Source organism: Archocentrus centrarchus, chromosome 4, assembly GCF_007364275.1.
Source record: "Archocentrus centrarchus isolate MPI-CPG fArcCen1 chromosome 4, fArcCen1, whole genome shotgun sequence".
Lineage (NCBI taxonomy): Eukaryota > Metazoa > Chordata > Actinopteri > Cichliformes > Cichlidae > Archocentrus > Archocentrus centrarchus.
The window spans coordinates 6,737,213-6,756,477 of NC_044349.1; the positions used below are offsets into that span (position 1 = coordinate 6,737,213).

A 19,265-nucleotide genomic window follows, 5' to 3' on the forward strand; every position below is an offset into this window, starting at 1 on the left:
ATTCTTCGATTTCCTCGATTCCTTGGGTATGATTATAGCCACTGTGTTGACACGGTGAGTCACAGATATCAAAACACCTCTAGAAATGGTTCCTGTTGAAGTTTCAGTTCTATTGAGTTTTGATTGTAAATATCAAAAAGTGTGGGCATGACCTCTAAGCTGCCTCACATCTGCAGTCTTTAGCAACGAGGACGTACAGTAGCAATAATAGAACTGACAGTTGCTAATTTAACTGAAAACACTCCCAGTGCTTCCAAGTAGATTTTGGCAGGGTTTTGCTCAGAGGTTTCACAGCCCTAAAGATCTGACAGACATTTTGAAAACAGTCTGCATTATTCACACTCTTGGCTTTCTTGTTCACTTAAGGCGAACGGAGAAATTACTGATTTATTATCCTCTACTGTTCATAAACAGCCGACATTCACAAGCCTTTGTCGATCCTGCCACTTTTAATGTTTTTTCCTTGTTTATAAAAGCCAAGTTTCCCAGTCAATGCTGAAACCTCATATGCTGTCAAATTTAATACCAATGTTTTGCATATTGCTTATTGGAAAATATGTGGCAGAAGAGTTTACAGGTTTAGCAGCTTCACTGCTGAATTGCTTGAACTGACAGCTTCATTTGTTTGAAATTAGCATGTGGTTTAACACAAACAAGTGTTATTCTCTCTGTTTCCGTCAGTTAAGGAGGTATGGAAGGGGGAGTGGCTCGACACCAACCAGCAGCTAACGTGATAAAACCATGATACATGTGTATGTGTGTGACTTTGGCTCTAATGTAGTCCATATTTCACTCTTATTCCCAACTTTTCATAACCGGAGCGACACTCTTTTATTTAGACCCTCCTAATATTTGCAGAGTGAACTGTGTAACTAGATGTAGTGAATGTGAACACAATAATTAGCATGATTAACCCAAAAATCCTGTTAAAGTGCGTCCTGTATTTGTCTGAAAGTTATATAAATACATACATTTTCTTACTACCTGTCACTGTGGGGTGATTCACCTGTTCTTTGGTGCTTTTATTGGAGACTACAAAAAGCATTTATGGGTAGTGTTTTGTATGTGAAATGTAAGATATGGCCAAAATTGCATAATGAATTCCAACTGTGTGTGTACTGGATGTGGATGTCAACACAGAGAGTACATTCAAAACGCACTCACCCTGATGTCAGTCATAAAGTTAGCCCTAGCAGTTATTAACACATGCTGCATAGTACAGATATTTCTGCACTACATTGCCTGAAGAACAAAATTCCACTTGATGTGAGCCATTGTTCTTGTTGACATGCCTGTATGAAGGTGCACTTTGCCAGCTGAGCCCAGCCAACAGTTTATTTTGTAAAACAAGCACATAATTAAATTGACAACAGTGTTGATGGGGGAGCAGTTTAATCAAAGACTGTACCACAGCACGTCACCTGCTGCTGTGTTGACAAGTGTCCCGTCCTCACTTCCTCAACCACGCAAACCCTGTCGTCGCTTGTGTTTGTGCATGCAGACCCACTTCAAAGGAGAACAAAATAGTTAGCATTGCTCTGGTGGTGCTGATACGTGCATGCTTGTCTGCTTTAGCATACAATTGCTTTGCAAAATGGTGTTTAGTCATGAACTTTGTACAGTAGGTAATAATTTAAGTGCATTTAAGAAACATTTAATTGAACTCGAATTGTGTCTTATTTTTCTGTCTGTTCATGATGCTGTGAAGGGATGAAACACAGAGACAAATCTTGACCTGAGGCAATGCCAGCATTAGATTTTGTGGTGTGATTTCACCTCAGAAGAGTCCACAAGTACCAGGCAACAATCTGGGGCTGAAAAAATAAAAAGTTGCAAGTGCTTGAACGGCCACTTGAAGTTGGCTCATAGACTGTATGTAAAAGATGGACATAGATTCCAATTCTGAAAAGTGAAGCCAGTGTGAAGGGACCTTAAACCTTTATTATTTCTAATGCCCAACACTGAAAAAAGAAATCCATTTGTATAGAAATCTATGAGAAACAACCCTTGGATTTCTTGCTCTGTGGCCTCAGTAAACACTTTCCTGATTTCTTTATGGCCTTTTTTTTTTGGATAGTTTCAAGCCATAATCAATATAACAAGTTAACAAGTATATTTTGTAAATTAAAGTCAGAAAGGGCAGTCTATGTACCTGCTTCAAAAGGGAGTCAAGCCAGAGAGTATGTGAAAATACTGAACTTTAAAGCTGAAAAAATAACACGTTTACAGCTCACGGTATTTCCCCTTACCATAAGAACCGTGCAGTGTTTTTTTTTTTTTTTTTTAAAAGCTCAGCTGTTTATATTTTATTAAAACTTAAAGTTTGCATTATTAAGGGTGTGCCTTCACACTCTTGTCTTAATATGGTCACTTTGGGCTCCAACAAATCAAGATAGTGATGGCCATAAAGCAAAAGCTATAAAATGACAGAACGATGGCTATGCCCATCTTTTATATACAGTCTGTGGCTTGAATATGTGAATGCCTGTAAAATGTCAAGCCTGGAGGGGTGGAGATGTTGAATAACTGGGATCACAACATAGAATTCTTCATGCACAGTTTTTGTTTGGGAAAAAAAAATTTAGAAGTGAACTTATAATTACATAATATGATTATGACCACTCCTAAGTTTTTAATCATTGTGGTATTTAGTAGCATTTGCTTCCATCTGTAGTTTGTCTTTGTTTCCGGCAGAATAGCATGTCACATCTTCAGCCTATGTGAGCCTCGTTAATCTGCTCCAGTGCAGCCCGTTCAGCTGGACTGCATTCCATGAAGGAACAGAGAAGATACAAAGTCAGGCAGAGAAAATCTCATTTCTCACAATGTCTGATTTCACAAGAAACTGGAAGTCCGGGCCTTCCTGTTTCTGAAACAGCACGCATCTCTTATGGGCTTAATTTTCTAGTCAACAGATGCCTTTCAGTGATAAAAAAGAAAAAGAAAAAGAAAGAAAGAGGTTAACAGGAAACTGCAAGGATCCAATATCTTTGTCTGATGATATCTTAGGGGTATTTTTTCTGATGTAATTTCATAAAGTGAAATTAAAACTTTAAGAAGTTAACACTAACCCCAATCTTTGAAAGGATTTTGTCAGCTGAATAACTATTTATCTGCACTTGTCCTTCATAATCATCTCTCTCTCTCGCTTAGGTATGTATTCAGGCACTTAGCAGGACTGAGCTTAAAGTCTGTCCAATAGGTGCAGTGGCTATAAGTCTTAATATTTCCACACTAATATGATGCAGTATGGCTTTAAACATATAACTATAGACTACCGTATGCAAACATCTCATTCATTTTAAAAAGAAACATCTTAGGATCTCTTTCACTTAAAGCAGCCTTCTTTAAACAGACCACAAAACTAAAAGCTATATTATGAGTGAGGAGAACCTGTACTGTAGGGTGGTGCATGTTACTAAAAAGTCCACTTGGTTGCAGGTAGGCAATTTAAATAATTTAATGTAATTCAAATCACTAACAGTTTAACAAGTACTTTAACACTGCAGCAAACTTTGTACTCAAATGGTGACAATGAATAATAAATAATACAACATTTAACTTTTTAAGTTAACTATCAGCTCCCTAAGAGTACATTCACACAGTGTGCTTTGGACATCAGTAATCAGGCCTTTTCTCATGGTATAAAAGGAGTTTTAACATCCCATCATGCAATGTGAGACATCCTATTTCTATAAAAATTCCACGCCAAAAACTTTAATACACAAAATCACAACTCATGACATTTCAGCGCTGTAAGGACTCAGGTTAGATTTTCGGCCGGTCGTCGTGCGCTGCTGCGTTAGGCTACACGTCAGCGGCTATAAACGGCAAGTTCAGATTCCACACAAAAAAACGTACATGATTAGGTTTCACGTAATCACAAAACTATATTATTAATCCTTATTTTTATTGTAACAAACTACTTTTATTTTTTTGGAGTTTGAAAACAACCTTGAAGATATTAAATGTTGGCACAAAATAACCTCTACAAAAAAAAACAAAACAGTTTTTCAAACCCCATATTGGTGCAATCTAGATTAAAAAAAAACAAGAAAGTGTCCAAGACTGGCTCTTGCAGAGCTAAGTGGCCTTCTGCATGCTTTTACTGAGGATGACTTATCAGTATTGAATCTTCTGTCTGCTATAGATTTGTTGTCTTCCGTAGTGCTGTCATCCCATAATTGGCCAGCTCTTTCGTGACAGCTTATTCTGAATCAGTGGCAGTTAAAAGCTACACCTAATTTCTCTCTCTCTTTCTCTCAAACGCACACACACACACGCAGTTTCTCAAGCGTGACCGTTACATCTTACATCCTCTATCTTTATCTGCATAGGAAACACGTTTGCAAAGAAGGCCAAAGGGCGTCTATTGAATGGTTTGCTTACGCAGCTGTAGAGTCAGACCGAGAATCAGTCAGCCCACTGATTCATTCACTGTCAAATTTACGCACACAAACTCGTTATCCCAGTGCAAACACACACACACACTTTGTGGTTATTATCGTGAAGGCTGCTTGTGCTTCTTAATCTTACATAGTCCTCAGGTGTGTGATGCTAGGTGCAGGGGTCCTTCCGTGATGGGGCTGAGGGCACGGTTTGATTCTGGATACTGAGGCACGAGGCCTCCGGGTGTGTGCTTGTGTCACGCCAGTCGGCCCTTCTTCCTTCTTTGTCATCGGTCCTTCCTCCTGAAGGAGCTCAAACATTCCAGTTACGGGTTTTATGTCTTTTCTCTCTCCTCCTCTGACTGCGCTTTTCATCCATTCGTGGCGTCGGCAGCGAGGCTCTCCAGAAGAGTTCTATAAATGTCCGAGCGGAGGAACCGCGGGTAAGAGTCTCTTTCCATCAGCCCGTAAACGATCTTCTGAGCGTCGTCAAAACAGTGCATGGTGGGAGTCTTGACGTTCCTTTTGATCTGCTCTCGGGTGTGATAGTCGATGTTGATCTGGAATGACACAGACAGGAATGAGAAGATTTGAGCCAAGAGAAAGAGATGCAAGATTCAACATTTGAGCTGGCATTTCTGCTCTTTGAGAGCCTGCCTGTACTCATGTATAAAGATTTCAGTATATAAGGGAAACAGTGCCTGTGTGTGGCTCTAAAGTCTTTTGTGAGTTACCTCTTTAGGCGACTCTGCTTTAATGAACTGCTCATAAATCTTCTTGGCTCTTGAAGACATTCGGAATGAAGACTTGATCTTCTTGTAGTCCTCACACGTGAGCCAGAACTCGATGTTCTCGTCGCTGTATTCGGATTTGAGAAAGTTGCGAAAAGTAGCCAGTCCATCTGAGAGGAAGCGACGAAAAGCAACCCCATTTTCAGCTTTTATTTAAAAACCAATTACTCCATCCAAACTCTCATTCTCACAAACATAATATTGTTCTAGCAGCATTCTCACTCTCAGGGGAAAAGAAACCTACATTTAGACTCGAGAAGCCTTTCCAGTGACTGTGACCATTGTTGGGTATCTTCTAAACTTAGCCTGCTGGGAGAGAATGCAAGTTGGATTACTTAACAGAATCAAATTTGAGTAAAGTGAAGCTGTAAAGGCTGCAAGTCACACAGAAGCACACTAATCAAGAAAGCATAGCAGATGGGCTTATCGTATTCATACAAAAATGCAGAACCCTGGGATCTGCCGGCGTGATGTGTGCGCTATGCCAAAGCAAACATGGTGTCTCAGGATCATTTGAATCCTTTCATGATGCCATAGATGGAAATGATAGCTGCAGGCTGGCTATTTTAAAACTGAAATGTATGCAAAACACTCCATAAGTCTCCTTACCTCTCAGAGCTGGAGGAGTGTGAGAACATGCACTGGAGCCGGCACATAAAGTTCTTTCCACTGTGTAGGGAATAAGAAATATATGAATATATCCCTGCTGTGTTTACTTCTCTTAGATTAGCTTCCAGTGAATCTGTCAAAGCATGTTAGGAGTGCTGGTGTTAAGAAAAGACAGTAACTTGTCGAGTTATATCAAATTAATAGCTATTTTCAGGAGATACTATAAAGTATATATATATATATATATATATATATATATATATATATATATATATATATATATATATATATATATATATATATATATATATTTGCTTTTCATGAGATTTCATAAAGCAAAACCATGCTATTAAAAAGCTCAAAAATTTTTCAGCACGCACCCAGTCAGCACGCTTGCTGGAAAGCCCAGCTCGGCGTTAAAGTCAAAGTTTCACTCACATGTTTTTGTTTCTCTTCCTGTCATCTCTGTCCATGATGAAGCACTGTGTGTTGGGTGGTTCGACGATTAAGCTTGGCATTGTTTTATTAAGTCCACTCTCGGGCTCTCGGTCTTGGTCATGCTGTGGCTGAGAGACACTTAGGAGGGTTCCCCCTGCAATGCAGCTTTTTATACCAAGGCTTCCTGTTGCTGACGGTCTGGGGTTGATGGGATACATCAGAAGCTCAAACTAAAGAGGAAGCACCCCTTCCTCCTCCTCCTCCCTCCCTCTCCTGTTCCTCCTCTCCTCCTACCTCACAGTTCGAAACAACACATACTCACACTGTGCTGTGCACGCACGCCTCCCTCGGCTTGATGCCTTACTCCCTATTATGTCTCTGCTTCTTTTCCTTCCCTTCTGCTGTTGCAGCTCCTTCCCGCCTCCTATCTGGACCGGCCAAACAAACAGCACTCACTGTGGCTGAAAGCTTGCTGTGTTCCCATTATTTTTAGTCTGCCAGCACAGATGCAAATGACAGTAACAGTGACTCCGATAGGCAAATTGTGACCTTCGCATGCTGTCTGTGTAGTGAGTCCATTCAATGGGATGGAAAAGCGAAGCCTGTTGAAAGCAAATTTTTTTCTGATTGTCCTTCTGTCTTCCATCTTTAACATTTATTGATCCCACAAAGGGAAATTCATCAAGATGTGGCGGAAATGCGCGCGACACAAGGCCACAGCCAGGAGTGAGAAAGAGGAAACAGCAAATTGATTGCAACAGAGAGGCTCCGCAAGGCTACAGGAAGCCAGAAAGTCTGTCAGAACATCATATCATGACCACTCTCATCTTTCAACCACAGAGTTATTACTATATTATTGAAGCCTTCCAGCATGGTCAAACTGAAGACTGAAATCCTTATATGGTAGGTAAGACTGATGTAAAACAAAAAAAAGTGGGTTGTAGCTTTAATCTAATGCCAAATATCTCCACAAAATATAGAAAGGCTTGGAAATGCCTCAAAAGGGAGGACAGGATTTTTAGACTAAAGAAAGAAGTAGAAAGAATATAGACTTACAGTACACCTACATTTTTTGGCTTATTTAACCTTAAAATGAAAGTGTAACATCAAATCAAACAAAAAAGAGACATCCAGCAAGGTCAAGTACTACAGTAATGAGCATGTCATTGCCAATGTCAGAGACCCATGCATATTTGAAGGACCACAGTGCTTTAGATTGGAGCCTGTTATTTGTTCGAGTGACAGGGAACAGACGCGGAGCGAGGAGAAACAACTGGGGTCGGCCAGAACTTGTAGTTGTGGTGTGAGAACTTGTAGTGAACTGGACGGTGTCTTGGCAAGAACTAACATTAGCTGAAATTAGCGTTAGTAGTGTTGACCCTTCACATTTCATGTTCCTTTCAATTCTGCGTTGATCTAGAACAGATATTTTTTCTGGCGTTTAAGTAGACGTTTCTGCTGATAATTGTCGCACAGAAACGAGCTGTGGGAAATCAATCTTCAGCTCTTATCTTAAAGGTAAACTAATTTATGTGTTTGTCTTTCAGCTACATCTAAAGGTTGTAAGTAAACTGTTTGGAACAAATGGTTGGATGAGAACAGCACACTCTTTAGTAGAGTAAACGCCAGAAGGCATTCTCGGCCTTGTGTGCATAAACTTTAAAACTTTGCAAACTTTATTTGCACGGCTGGCCAACTGCTGGGTGTAAATGTGCTAAAATTATTGCTGTAAGAAGCCCCCCCCCACACACACACACACACACTCCAGGTGTTGTCAGTCAAGGCTTCAAATGCTGTTATGTTGATCCAACAAACTCCTTGTTTGAAACACACTTCAAGATGGAAGTCAGAATAATTTGGATAGACAAATGGTGGCCGTGCTAATGCAACTGTGGTCATCGTGGGCATGAATGTTGTGGTAGTTTTGGGCTTTTAATGATTTCTTTGTGAACTGTTGTTTTTCCATGGAATCATTATACAGCATATGTCTTTAATGACTTGAAAAAAACAAATCCACACAGGGTCATAAGTATACATACAGGATCAAATATATACATACATTCTCTTAAATCCTTTAAATAAGTGGTGATGTAGGCTCTACAATGTGTTTTAATTTGACATGGCCAAAGTCTATTAACTTCTTATTAGTGACTGCAATTGGTAGTTTCTCTTTGCCAGCAGAAAAAGAATTTCTTTGACTGTGCTCATTGGTTTGCCCAATACCAATAACAATGGGAAGGTTCAAGGAACTCAGTGATGATCCAAGAGGGAGAATTGTAGATTGAAACAACTTGGGAAAATGAGATGAGTCTAAGAATACTGGACCAACTGACAAGCGTCTTGATGGTAGCATCATGCTTTGGGGCTGTTTTGCTGCCAGTGGTACTGGTACAACGTGGATGGAATAATGAAGAAGTAGAACTGCCAAATTCAAATTCCAAATTCTTCAACTTTACCTCGAGTCAAAAGCTGGACAGTTGAAACTTTGATACAATTGGGTGTTCCAACAGAACAATGATCCCAAACACACATCAAAACTGGTTTTGGAATGAATAAAGCAGGCTAACATTAATTTTGCCTTCCCTAAGCCCCAACCTCAATCCTGTTAAAAATTTGTGAACTACACTTGCCAGGAAACCAACCAATTCAAATGAACTCTATCAATTCTGCCAAGAAGACTGGTCAAACATCCAGAATTATGCCAGAAGCTTGTTGATGGCTACCAAAAGTGTCTGATCGAGGTGCAACTTGCCTAGGGACATTTACCAAAATATTAGTGGGGGTGCCTGTATATACTTGAGCCAGTATTTATAATTTGCACTTGTGCACTTTTTAAAGTCATTAAAGATGTATGCGGTACAATTATTCCACCCTAGAAAAAAGAACAGTTCAAAGAAATCCTTAAAAGCCCCAAATTACATTCATGCACTTGAGTGTATGTTAACTTCTGACCACAACTGTATAACGTGTGGTCTTAAAGCTTTGGGAGTCCACTTATAAAAAAAATTAAAAATCAAAAAACATCCCTGAGCACTGGAATTCTTCCCGAGAGGCTGATATTTTTAGTTTCCATCTGCCTGGAGCGCTTCTAGATCTGGGTTCCACATAGGACCTCCTCCTGTGTGTACTGTACTGGCCCGTGCTGGGAATTCAGGTGGTGTGCAGTAAAAAATTTCCCTGTATGCCTCAGACTGAGTAGCACAGTCTGAGTTGTCACAAAAAAAGACAAGCATGATCCTGGTCATGGTCCTGACCATGGGCTTGGGCTTGAACACTCTGCACTCTTCCACCAGCACCTGCTGAGTGATCAGTTGGACACAAGTTGGTGTTTGCTTTTAATCTAGCATGACTTTTGACCTGCAGAGTTGCAGAACTTTGTAATAACCCAGCCACTAAATAAGCCATTTTAGTCCAAAAACAATTATACTAGAAATAGTAACACTTCTCCTATGTCTGTGTAGCTGTCGAATCTTATTTTTTATGCATTTATACTGTGAGCCTCTGAAATTACACAAGCAAGGGCACTCAGGGTTATCATGACACACAACTCCAACCAATGTACTGACAATAGATCCCTACGGTAGGTTTACATTTAGAGCAAAAACAGATCAAATTCCCTGCAAATGTAGCCCACTGCCTTGCACCGCAATTCAGACCCTAGCTTGGAGTGTGACAGTGCTGAGTCACACCATCTGCCTCTGCCTTCACATGTTGCATAAGACTTTCTACTCGTTTTGTGCTGAGAGAGGATGTTGGTGCTTTATTCTGCTCATCCTTGGCCACATAACACAGAAATGTATTTTCATTTTTTGCAAAGTCAATAGAAGCAGCTTTGCATTGACACTGTAGCAAATTACACGAAACCAGGCAAAAAAAAGCGACTCTGGAATCTTATTATTTTTGGTAGCATGAACAGATTTACTGTAAGAGGTGTGAAAGCCCAAAGCAAGTGTGTTTCACACATTTAAGTTGATGCTTACTTTGGTTCTTAACTGGGGAATTTGAAGCCTTTTTGATGCTTTTTGAAAGCTTCCACTGCTCGAAACCTGATGCCATAGGCTGCCCTGTTATAATCTACCCTTAGGCTTTGCCTCACTGATGCTGCTTTCCCTCTTTTGCCCAAACACGGTTATAAGTACTGAGGCGTTACGACGAGTCACCAAACACTGAGAGGTGAAAGCTCCATTCTCTGTCTGCATTTACAATGTGGAGAAACACATCAGTGTATAAGGATTAACATTCAAGACTTTAGCATCCAGATCTCATAGTAAAGTTCCTTCAACTGCAACTGTCTTGACTAACACTGTGCCATCAGCAGTACTCACTTCCTTTTTGCTACCATGGTAACGGTTGTGGGCTATGAGAAAACAGGGACAGATTGTGTGTGAAGAGTAGTGTACCATGTGATGGAGGAGATGTGAGACCTTTGTCAGTTATCAGGAACAACCCCTGACACCCCAGAGTGCTCAGTTTTCTGACGTACGTCTAAACACCTGCAAATAGTCTGAGCCCAAAATTACATCCAAAAACACACCCATACAGTTTCGCCAGTACTTTTTTCCTACAGTATCCACATACAGTTATAGAATTATCAAACTTTTCATAGCACACAATGGATTTTGTTCAGCTTCAAAAAAGTTTTTTAACCTGTGAAAACGTACTTTTCTTTTAAGCTTATGAGCGTAACCCTTTATAAGGCAAATGACTATTTTTGGTAATTTCAGCACATTTTATATAAGACACCAATCCCGCACCTCAGTGATGTTAGGAGGCATGTGGTCTTGAAGAATGTGATCATGAAGAAATTGCCTAATGTTGTATAAAGTTAACATTTGTATGTTGTAATGTTCTAAAATGCGTGTTCCTTTCAAAATATATGTATTTTTCTTGTATTTTTTTAATATGAACGCTTCTTGGAATTTCTTTTTTAATCACTTACAGTCAAGGAACCAAAGATGGCAACTTCACTGACCTTGATTTTCTACATGAAAATAAAACATTTTGAAAAATGTCACAAAAGTAATTAAGTCTTGTTATGTCCTCCAGTAACACTCTAAGGTTGAAATTTTGAATTTTACAGTATTTCAGTGAGTGCCCTATAAAGGGTTAAGGATCCAAAACACAGTCTCCGGTCTTAAAGTCCATTAAGTGCATCCTCTGAAAACCAGCTGTCTAAGGTTACAGTCGTAATTTTTAAACGACAGAGTTACAGTCAGTAGTACCTTAGAAAAATGGTATGAGTGGATGTACCTCTATAAAGACACTTCTGTCTGAAGTATTTTGGTGCCAGAAACTTTTTTCTGTCAGAGACTGTAAAAGATGACTAATTGGTACATGAGGTCCTGTTGTGAAGCTGTGGCCGACTTGATAGTTTGAAATTGGATGAAATGAGTGAGGTGCTCTTAAGCTGATGATAACAACTTATCAGTCTCAACATACCCTGCTTTGTCATCCTTTTTTTCACTCTCATGAGAATCATAATTTACAAAAGGAATATCATGTTGTGTTGAGGAAGACTTCAAACTAGTGCCTGAATCCATAGAAAATGTTTACTGAACATCGAGGGAGTCAAAGGGTCATTTTCCCATACATTTCTATACAATGGGATTTCTGCTGGCCATTAGGAAAAAAATGCTGTTTTAACTCACTTCTGCATTAGCTTCATGTTTCATCCCCATAAGTGATGTTCTTCTTTTATGTCCAGTGTATGGTTTCTGTTTCCCTTGTTGTCCAAGCAGTATCTGAGCAAGCTTTCTTACAGCCAAGTAAATAGTTTGTATGGAAGGCAACACCCAAAACCTTAGGTTTTTGTCTGACAACTTAGCTCTTTCTTAGCTTTTTAAAATCCACCTGCATTTATATCTAATGACTAGTGAATAAAACAAGAAAACTAAGGCTACACTTGAAGGACCAATCTGTTGGCTGTTGTCTTTAGTGGCTAAGTCATCTGAATAGCAGACTGGGATGTGCTTAGATGCCACTGCCATTTACTTTCTTTGTGTCATGTTGAAGTGGAAGTTTAACCTTCTGACTGGCAACGTCCCGTCAAGTCCTGTCTGTGGGGACGTATGTAGTGTTTCCGAATGTAAGTTGTGTATCAGCGAGAGACCATTGGGAGGATTGTGTTTTTTAGTCTGTGTGTATATGAAGTGTTTACATTTACTGTAACATTTTTTTTTTTAGATATACCATTTATTTATTTTGGGTGTGTGAGGGAATCACTGAAAATAGACTGGGTGCGACCAGTTAACAGGTTAAAATAAACTAGGTAACAGAAAAAAATGTGAGGTTTAAGCATAGAAGTTTAATCTTTACCCTGATAGCAACATAAAAAAAAAAAATAGAGATAGAGGGCTTCTTTATTCATACTGCAACTATAAAACAAGTGGACTTCATAGTTTGTTTTCACTAAGAAGAAACTCTCTGTGAAGAGCTTGAAACTTTCCAGTCATTCAGCTATTAGTCTTTCACCACAAAAGGTTTAAATACTCTTTTGAGTAACAGTATGAAGCGCTTACATGTTTGGAAAATATGATCTACTGTACCCATATCACCAGATCTTGAAGTGATGAACAGATTTGTCTAGTTCTTTTTTTAGCACCACGGTATTCATCATTCATCATGGTTGGAAAATCTGCTTAGTTTTAATGAGATCAGGCCATCAGTAGATATCAATATGACATAAATCTTTAATAAAGTGGAATTGCTTTAAATACGCATCTCTCCATTTTCATGTGAATAAACCTTACCCAGACTACTCTTTCTGGCTTTTTTTCACACATATTTCCCCCCCAGTCATTGTCTGTGGGTGATGAGATTATTCCCCTAACAAGGCAGCGCATTGAGGGCTGATCTGTTACGCATCAGGTTGTCTGATGACTCTTGTGTTGTCATTTAAGCCCCTTGAGTTATTATTAGCTTCCTCCGTACTCCTTTTTAAGGCACAATTTTTAGGAATAAGGCCATTTACAGAACAGAGCGGGATCAAGGGTTACTGTGGGGTTACTTTTTTCCAGTTTGGTAAACCCCAGTGCTGGTGTACAGAGTCATCCCCACACCTAATTAAAGGATATAGCAGACATGTGACTGAAAACAGAATCTCTTTGCTGGGTGAGCTGTGGAAACTGTTCTCCTTTTTTTTTTTTTTTGACTCATGCCCTTCCCCATGTCTCCAGTTAGTCAGTCAGATAAATATAAATTCTGACCATATGGAAATGGTCAGAATAGCTATAGATGATGATTGACTGCAATTACTGGCTGAAAATTAGCCAAATTTGGGGAAGAAGTCACAATTTTTTCACATCAGAACCCATTTATTTACAACCTTAACATACTTAGACTTTCAGTTAATACATACAGCATTTCAAACAACCTTGAACTCCACACAGTCATCTAAAGTACTAACACATACCAACAGCATTCTTTATACATACATATCTGCACTCACATTACTTTTCTGTCATTGTTTGCCTTGTTTTATTACAGTCCATGGCATTTCATCAGTACAAAAAGAATGATAGGAAAAGACTGATGTTGCACACAGTTGAAAAGTTGAGTTTGGTTCTAGAGCGAAACAAAAAATCATTTGATCTGGTGTGAAATAACTTTTCAGAGCAGCAGAATAGAAAGCAGGAATCACAACTTTCTCTAAAGGTACCACAGAGTCCTGGATTTGCGCTTTAGACTCAGGTAGGCATCTGAATGCAGGAATCTGGGGCAAGAGTCTCTTTCCATCAGCAGGTAAACATGTTTCTGCGCCTCATCAAAGCAGGAAAGGCTCGGTTTCTCCAGCGCCTTCTTGATCTTCTCTCTTACATGGTGGTCTACATTGATCTAAGGAAGAAACAAATATGAGATGTCAACATATCATTGTGTAATGTAGAATCAGGTTATAGCAAGTGTCCAAATATTGGTTAAGTTTGTCGGCCATCTGTAAAAATATGCTTAAAGTTAAATCCAAAATAACTCAAATGTGAACCGAAGAGGCATTTTCTTAAATAATATCCCTTATTATTTAAGAAAACCTCTGAATCCTTGGGTGACATTTTTAACAAAAGAAAGATGAATCTGAACACTCGTCATCAGATGTTGATGTGTCTCTCTATGTACTAATCTATGTTAGTAATTTTTTTGCCAAACCCTACTCATTAAGCAAAAAATAAATAATGATGATATAGTTCATTAATGATAAAATAGTTCATTCTTTCAATGAAACATTAAATAATATATAAAATATTTAGCTGAATGCTTAGGATTTCCAAGTTGAACCTTAGATTAGAGATTAGATTCGATTAAACTTTATTGATGCCTTTGGGAGGGTTCTGGCAGAGAAATTAAAGAAAGCCTTGAGTATCTAAATGTCGATCTTTAAAATAGATTTCAAAGATTTTATGAGCTCATATCAAGTTGCAAGTTCTGAAGCTAAAAAAGAAACCAATGTGGAAAAACCAAAAGCTGCAATTCCATGAATGGCCACGTAAGTAGTTCCCCATAGAGTCCAAGAAGAGATCTTTAAAAACATGTTTACAGCCTGGAACAACAAACTGCTTTATTCTCTATGGATAGATTCCTCCTTCATAACTACTGTAGGATGGATGCATTTTAAAATAGCTCATTCATCTGGATACTGGAGTGAGGTGTGTGACTGCTTTTCCTGTCACCAGCAGCTGTAGGCCTTACCTTCTGTAATTGGGGTTACTGAACTGGACCGCTCCGTTGTGTTTGTGCTGTTAGTGCCTTTTAGAGGATTTCAAAGGAATTACCTGACACATAACACGGCCTGCTGTGAGGTACAGCCTGTATAATGAGACAGTATTTAAATTTATGATTGCAGCTCGCTAACCGAGCCCGCTAGCAATAGCTGGTAACTTAAGATTCCCTCCTCTTGCTCAAATATGGTCACACCTGACTCCTAAATAGCCAGAATACTTATGTTGAAGAGTCCACAAAATTACTGCCACCAGTACCAGAATTTCAAACTCGTTACCTACGATACAAAAAAAAACTGAAAAAAAAGTTTCCTCATGTTTTCTTGATTTTGGAATAGAAAGGTAGTATAAGTATCAGTTCTGGTAACATCCATACCACAAACCAATGGGTGAAGTCTTACTGGCTTCATATATGTTTTACACACTGTCTATGGTTCACATTGGAGCAAAGTTGCTGCCATATTTGGATTTAATGAAACACTACAGAACCTCACCCCAGACACTTCAGAGCATCTTCCCTGAAAAACTGTATAGCATGTACTGTACTAAAGCACCAGAAGCAGTTGTGACATTTGGTAGTCATCCAAATTGCTTCACTGACTTTGTGAATGCTTTTTGCAGTTTTTGTGCTGATGCCAAGCCAAGCCAAGCCAAGTTTATTTATAAAGCACTTTAAAAACAGCAACCACTGACCAAAGTGCTGTACATAAAACATACTTTCCCTGCTTCTGTAATGTTGGTTTGATAAAACGCTGTTTATATTTGGGATTATGTATAGTTTACAAAGTTACACAAAAGGGCAAAGAATGCTATTTGTTCTTTTAAGCATGAACCATTTGTTGGCAAACTGACCTCTCTGCAGGCTGTAGGCTGGATGAACTCCTTGTAGATCTCCTCTGCTCTCCATCGAAGCTCTTCTGGTGAGGTGGTCAACCTAAAGTTTTCACATGCCAGCCAGAACTCGATGTTTTCCTCACTGAACTCAGACTTCAGAAATGAGCGGAATGCTGCTAAATACTCTGCAAAAAGGGAAAGGGTTAAACATACAGAATTATTCATTATATAAAAGTTATTTGTAGAATCATAAGTGTCAATTTTATGAAGAGCAACATTTCTTACTTTTATCCTTTAGCAGCTTTTCCAGAGTCAGGTGATGTTGTGATCAGTCTGGCAACTGTAACAAAAAGAGCTGACTATTATTTTTCTTTCTCATATGCAGCAGCACAAGATAGTTAACAGTGCCAAACTTATAATACCTGAGGTTTGAAGGATACATCTCATCATTACGTTTATGTACACTGATGCACTGGATGTCTGTCTTACGCCTCGGGTTCAGTACAATGTCAGTTCTTTAAAAATGACAACAAAAAAAATCAAGTTCAATATGTTTGTTAATGTAAAGTTTACAAATGCAAACCTTACTCAGGATAATTAGTTTGCTTGGCTTACCTTCTTGGCCGCTTTATGTTGGGCATTAAATCCTTAAATTCGTAAAATCGAATCCTTGAAAACAAGAGTTTGGGCATTTAACATCCGTAATTTCCTGTAGGGAGATACAATAGCCCACTGTGATATGTGTAAAAAATGCACTGTTCCCTCCCAGGCTTGTGCTTAAACTGCCAGGAACAGTATACCTATGACGCTATGGGCCTGCTGGTACCTGTAAGTAAATGCCAATTGGATAAGAATACAGACGACTCTTGTTAGACTCAGCTACCCTAATCACTGACTCACAGCTGTAAAATTCCTACGGGAGAGCATGTCTTCCTTTACTCAAATTTCTGGAAAACAGGAATTTTGATGACTGACTACGTGATGTTCATGTAGTGCATATATGTCAATATGAGCATTTGCCTTTTTATGTTTTGCATGTCTGTATAGAAATTCAAGGGACGCTACCTATGACAAACCAGTAGTTCACAAATGTTATGCTGACGCAAGTCCAGGTATGCCACTGGATCTTGTGACAATCATACTTTGTTGTTACAATATGCAACTGGAGAGAAGTCATGAATTAATGTTAAAGTTTAGTTCTTTGCATGAGCTCATCCCCCCAGAAAAGCCTTAAAACTTTTGTCAAAGGGAACTTCAGTCATTTTGTGTAGTTTCCAGATAGTGGGAATTCATGGCACATCAAAGGCACTGATTGACCACGAGGAACTTAATAAGCAGCAAAACAAAAGAGCTTCTTTTGTGGAGCAGACCGTGAGTAACCACCAGCAGAGATGACCCATCATCTTAAAGAAAGAGAAAAGTTGCCTGGCTGGGGATGTAAATGTGCAGTAAAACAGGGATTGGGTCCTGTATTTGTGTCAGTTTTTGTGGGTATTGAGGTTACATAGAGAGAACAGGTATGGGAATTCCACCAATGGATGGAGGAGGACAGCGAGTAGCTAATGAAGGTAATGATACTATTACCAGGTTTAATGCAAATTGGTTGAAGAGTAGAGGAAAATGTGCCAAGGAGTTCATTGGGGGGAAGGGGGGGGCATAGGTGACAAGCCTGGACACAATGGCTGCAGTGATGAATGTTAACAGTTTTTAACAGTGATCCACTCACATATTTTTGACAATGTTGATGATATGCAGCTACAGCGTGTAGAGAGGGTCTACAGATGCAGCCACCTAATGTTGCCGCATCCAGCCAGACGTCGGCCAGCTGAAGTCCAGCCCCCAGCTGGCCGACGTCCGGCTGTCGTCGGGCTGGAAGTCCCCCTCCTTCTCCTGGGCGTATCTACTTTCCAGCATGAACACACCCCTTTCCCTCAATTGTAGACTGTCACCAAAAGGTGGCGCCTTCTTAACAAAACGTTGAGTTCTGTGATTCAAAAAAGTTTTGGTGAAGTATCAAGTTTTGAAAACCTAAAATAGATGCCTAAAATTTTTGTCAGTATGACCTTTCACACATTTCCATTGCGAATCACCAAAAGATTCCTTTGTTTCACTTCATCTTTTAACTAAATAAGTAAATAAATACAGTAGGTTAAAAAAGAAGCGGTGCTGCGCTGAGCCAACCCGGTCTCACGGCAGTTCGTGCAGTAGTCACGAAATTTAATCTATTGATTCGTGCTCATGAACACGAATTCCCTCTTTTTTTCGTGTTACTCGGCACGACTTCTAACCTGCCTGAAATGCAGTGGGATAAAGTTCGTGCCTCTGAGCACGGCTTCTAAGCTGCAGTATAGTTTTTTTTTTTTTTTTTTTTGCCCCTGTCCCCCTTTTTTCCCCCCTTTTCTTTTGAACTGGAAGCTCAGAAGCTGAATTATGCCTTTAATTGCGATCCTTAACCGCCACTTTTCCTTTTGACATGAATTTCTCCTCGTTTCATTTAATGTGGGGTGCTGCTTATGGTTGTAACGATGACATTTGTGGGGCTTTTTAGGTCTAAATTTATATTTACGTGTTTATGGTTAGTGCTATATTCGGTGTCCAATTTTTTTCTGTGAGTTCCGTGGTCTGAAGCCGTTTTCCCTCTGCGTTAAATCCATGAACCAACGATGAATAAATAAATGAACTACAGTACCCATCACCCCATCGGCCGTAACCATGGTCACGCGTATTCCCGTTGCTGTCCAGCTAATTGCATTAGTTCACCCGCTTCGGATGTTATCAGGTAATTACTGACTTTATTAGCGGTTTTCAGGCCTGTAAATATGGGCCAGCAAGGGCCGTCTGCACCTCGTAGTCAGTCGAGAAGGTAGTTATCGTTCTAACGGAGGATCACTGACAGAGAAGGACTACAGACGAAGGACTACAGAAGAAGGACTACAGAAGCCATGCTCGCTGACTTCCGGCGGATGCTGCAGTGTTCAGGTAAGAGGATTTCAATGGACAGCGTTTATATAGTGATATTATTACGGCCGTGAGTTCAATAAGCACTTGAAATTAGATTAATGTGGTGTAAGAGAGCGCTGATATCCCAACTCTGAGATGCATTTGTAGAGATTATTGCGGGTTTTGCCGTCTTTGAGACGCTAGCTTAAATTTTCTGTGCAAATGTTAGCGGATATCGTAGGAAAGCGTTCACTATTTAAACAATGTTATGACAGAAATATGAGCTTCTGGACTTACTAGTTAAGTAAAATGATTATTTTCAGCCACAGATTCCAAATAAATATCCTGATGAGCTTCAGTGCATCCATATTCAATATCTGCGAGTACAGTGCTTCATTTAATCTGCACTGAACTGACCCAGGGTTATCACAATGTAAAATAAAATGATACTGGTCTGAACACAGTTGCTGGATCAGGTGACCCTGAAGCCTCTCTTAGTTATGCTGCTATAGGCCTAGACTGCTGGGGAGGTTCCCGTGATTTCTTTATATTCACTG

At 39.5% G+C, this 19,265-nt stretch overlaps 2 protein-coding genes across 3 annotated transcripts; both read right to left on the reverse strand.

The window, feature by feature from the left end:
• Nucleotides 1-3,444: 3,444 nt before the first annotated feature.
• LOC115779368 (regulator of G-protein signaling 21-like) lies at nucleotides 3,445-6,454 on the reverse strand. The gene is made up of 5 exons (XM_030727991.1): nucleotides 6,227-6,454; nucleotides 5,789-5,848; nucleotides 5,424-5,488; nucleotides 5,123-5,289; nucleotides 3,445-4,948 (listed from the first exon to the last, which is right to left on the reverse strand). The coding sequence occupies exons 1-5, from the start codon at nucleotides 6,442-6,444 to the stop codon at nucleotides 4,760-4,762; spliced, it is 699 nt and encodes a 232-aa protein (XP_030583851.1). The 5' UTR covers nucleotides 6,445-6,454; the 3' UTR covers nucleotides 3,445-4,759.
• A 7,060-nt stretch (nucleotides 6,455-13,514) lies between these two features.
• On the reverse strand, nucleotides 13,515-17,511 carry LOC115779073 (regulator of G-protein signaling 21). 2 transcript variants are annotated; one of them, XM_030727533.1, is made up of 5 exons: nucleotides 16,384-17,511; nucleotides 16,183-16,283; nucleotides 16,054-16,095; nucleotides 15,787-15,953; nucleotides 13,515-14,059 (listed from the first exon to the last, which is right to left on the reverse strand). In XM_030727533.1, exons 1-5 carry the CDS (start codon nucleotides 16,458-16,460, stop codon nucleotides 13,874-13,876), a joined length of 573 nt encoding a protein of 190 aa, XP_030583393.1. In that variant the 5' UTR covers nucleotides 16,461-17,511; the 3' UTR covers nucleotides 13,515-13,873. The 2 variants fall into 2 exon arrangements, 1 of the variants encoding a protein (XP_030583393.1); XR_004019888.1 differs by lacking the exon at nucleotides 13,515-14,059 and having other exon boundaries at nucleotides 15,815-15,953; nucleotides 16,054-16,108; nucleotides 16,191-16,283; nucleotides 16,384-17,298.
• Between the last annotated feature and the right edge of the window lie 1,754 nt (nucleotides 17,512-19,265).

Coding starts and splice junctions, on each gene's coding strand:
- LOC115779368 (XM_030727991.1), bottom strand. CDS start 6,444: ATGTATCCCATCAACCCCAGACCGTCAGCAACAGGAAGCCTTGGTATA. Junction 5,290..5,423: donor AAGGCTTCTCGAGTCTAAAT/GTAGGTTTCTTT, acceptor GCTTCCTCTCAG/ATGGACTGGCTACTTTTCGC. Junction 4,949..5,122: donor AAGCAGAGTCGCCTAAAGAG/GTAACTCACAAA, acceptor GTGTCATTCCAG/ATCAACATCGACTATCACAC.
- LOC115779073 (XM_030727533.1), bottom strand. CDS start 16,460: ATGCCCAAACTCTTGTTTTCAAGGATTCGATTTTACGAATTTAAGGAT. Junction 16,096..16,182: donor TTCAAACCTCAGGTATTATA/AGTTTGGCACTG, acceptor TGCCAGACTGAT/CACAACATCACCTGACTCTG. Junction 14,060..15,786: donor AGCCTACAGCCTGCAGAGAG/GTCAGTTTGCCA, acceptor TTTCTTCCTTAG/ATCAATGTAGACCACCATGT.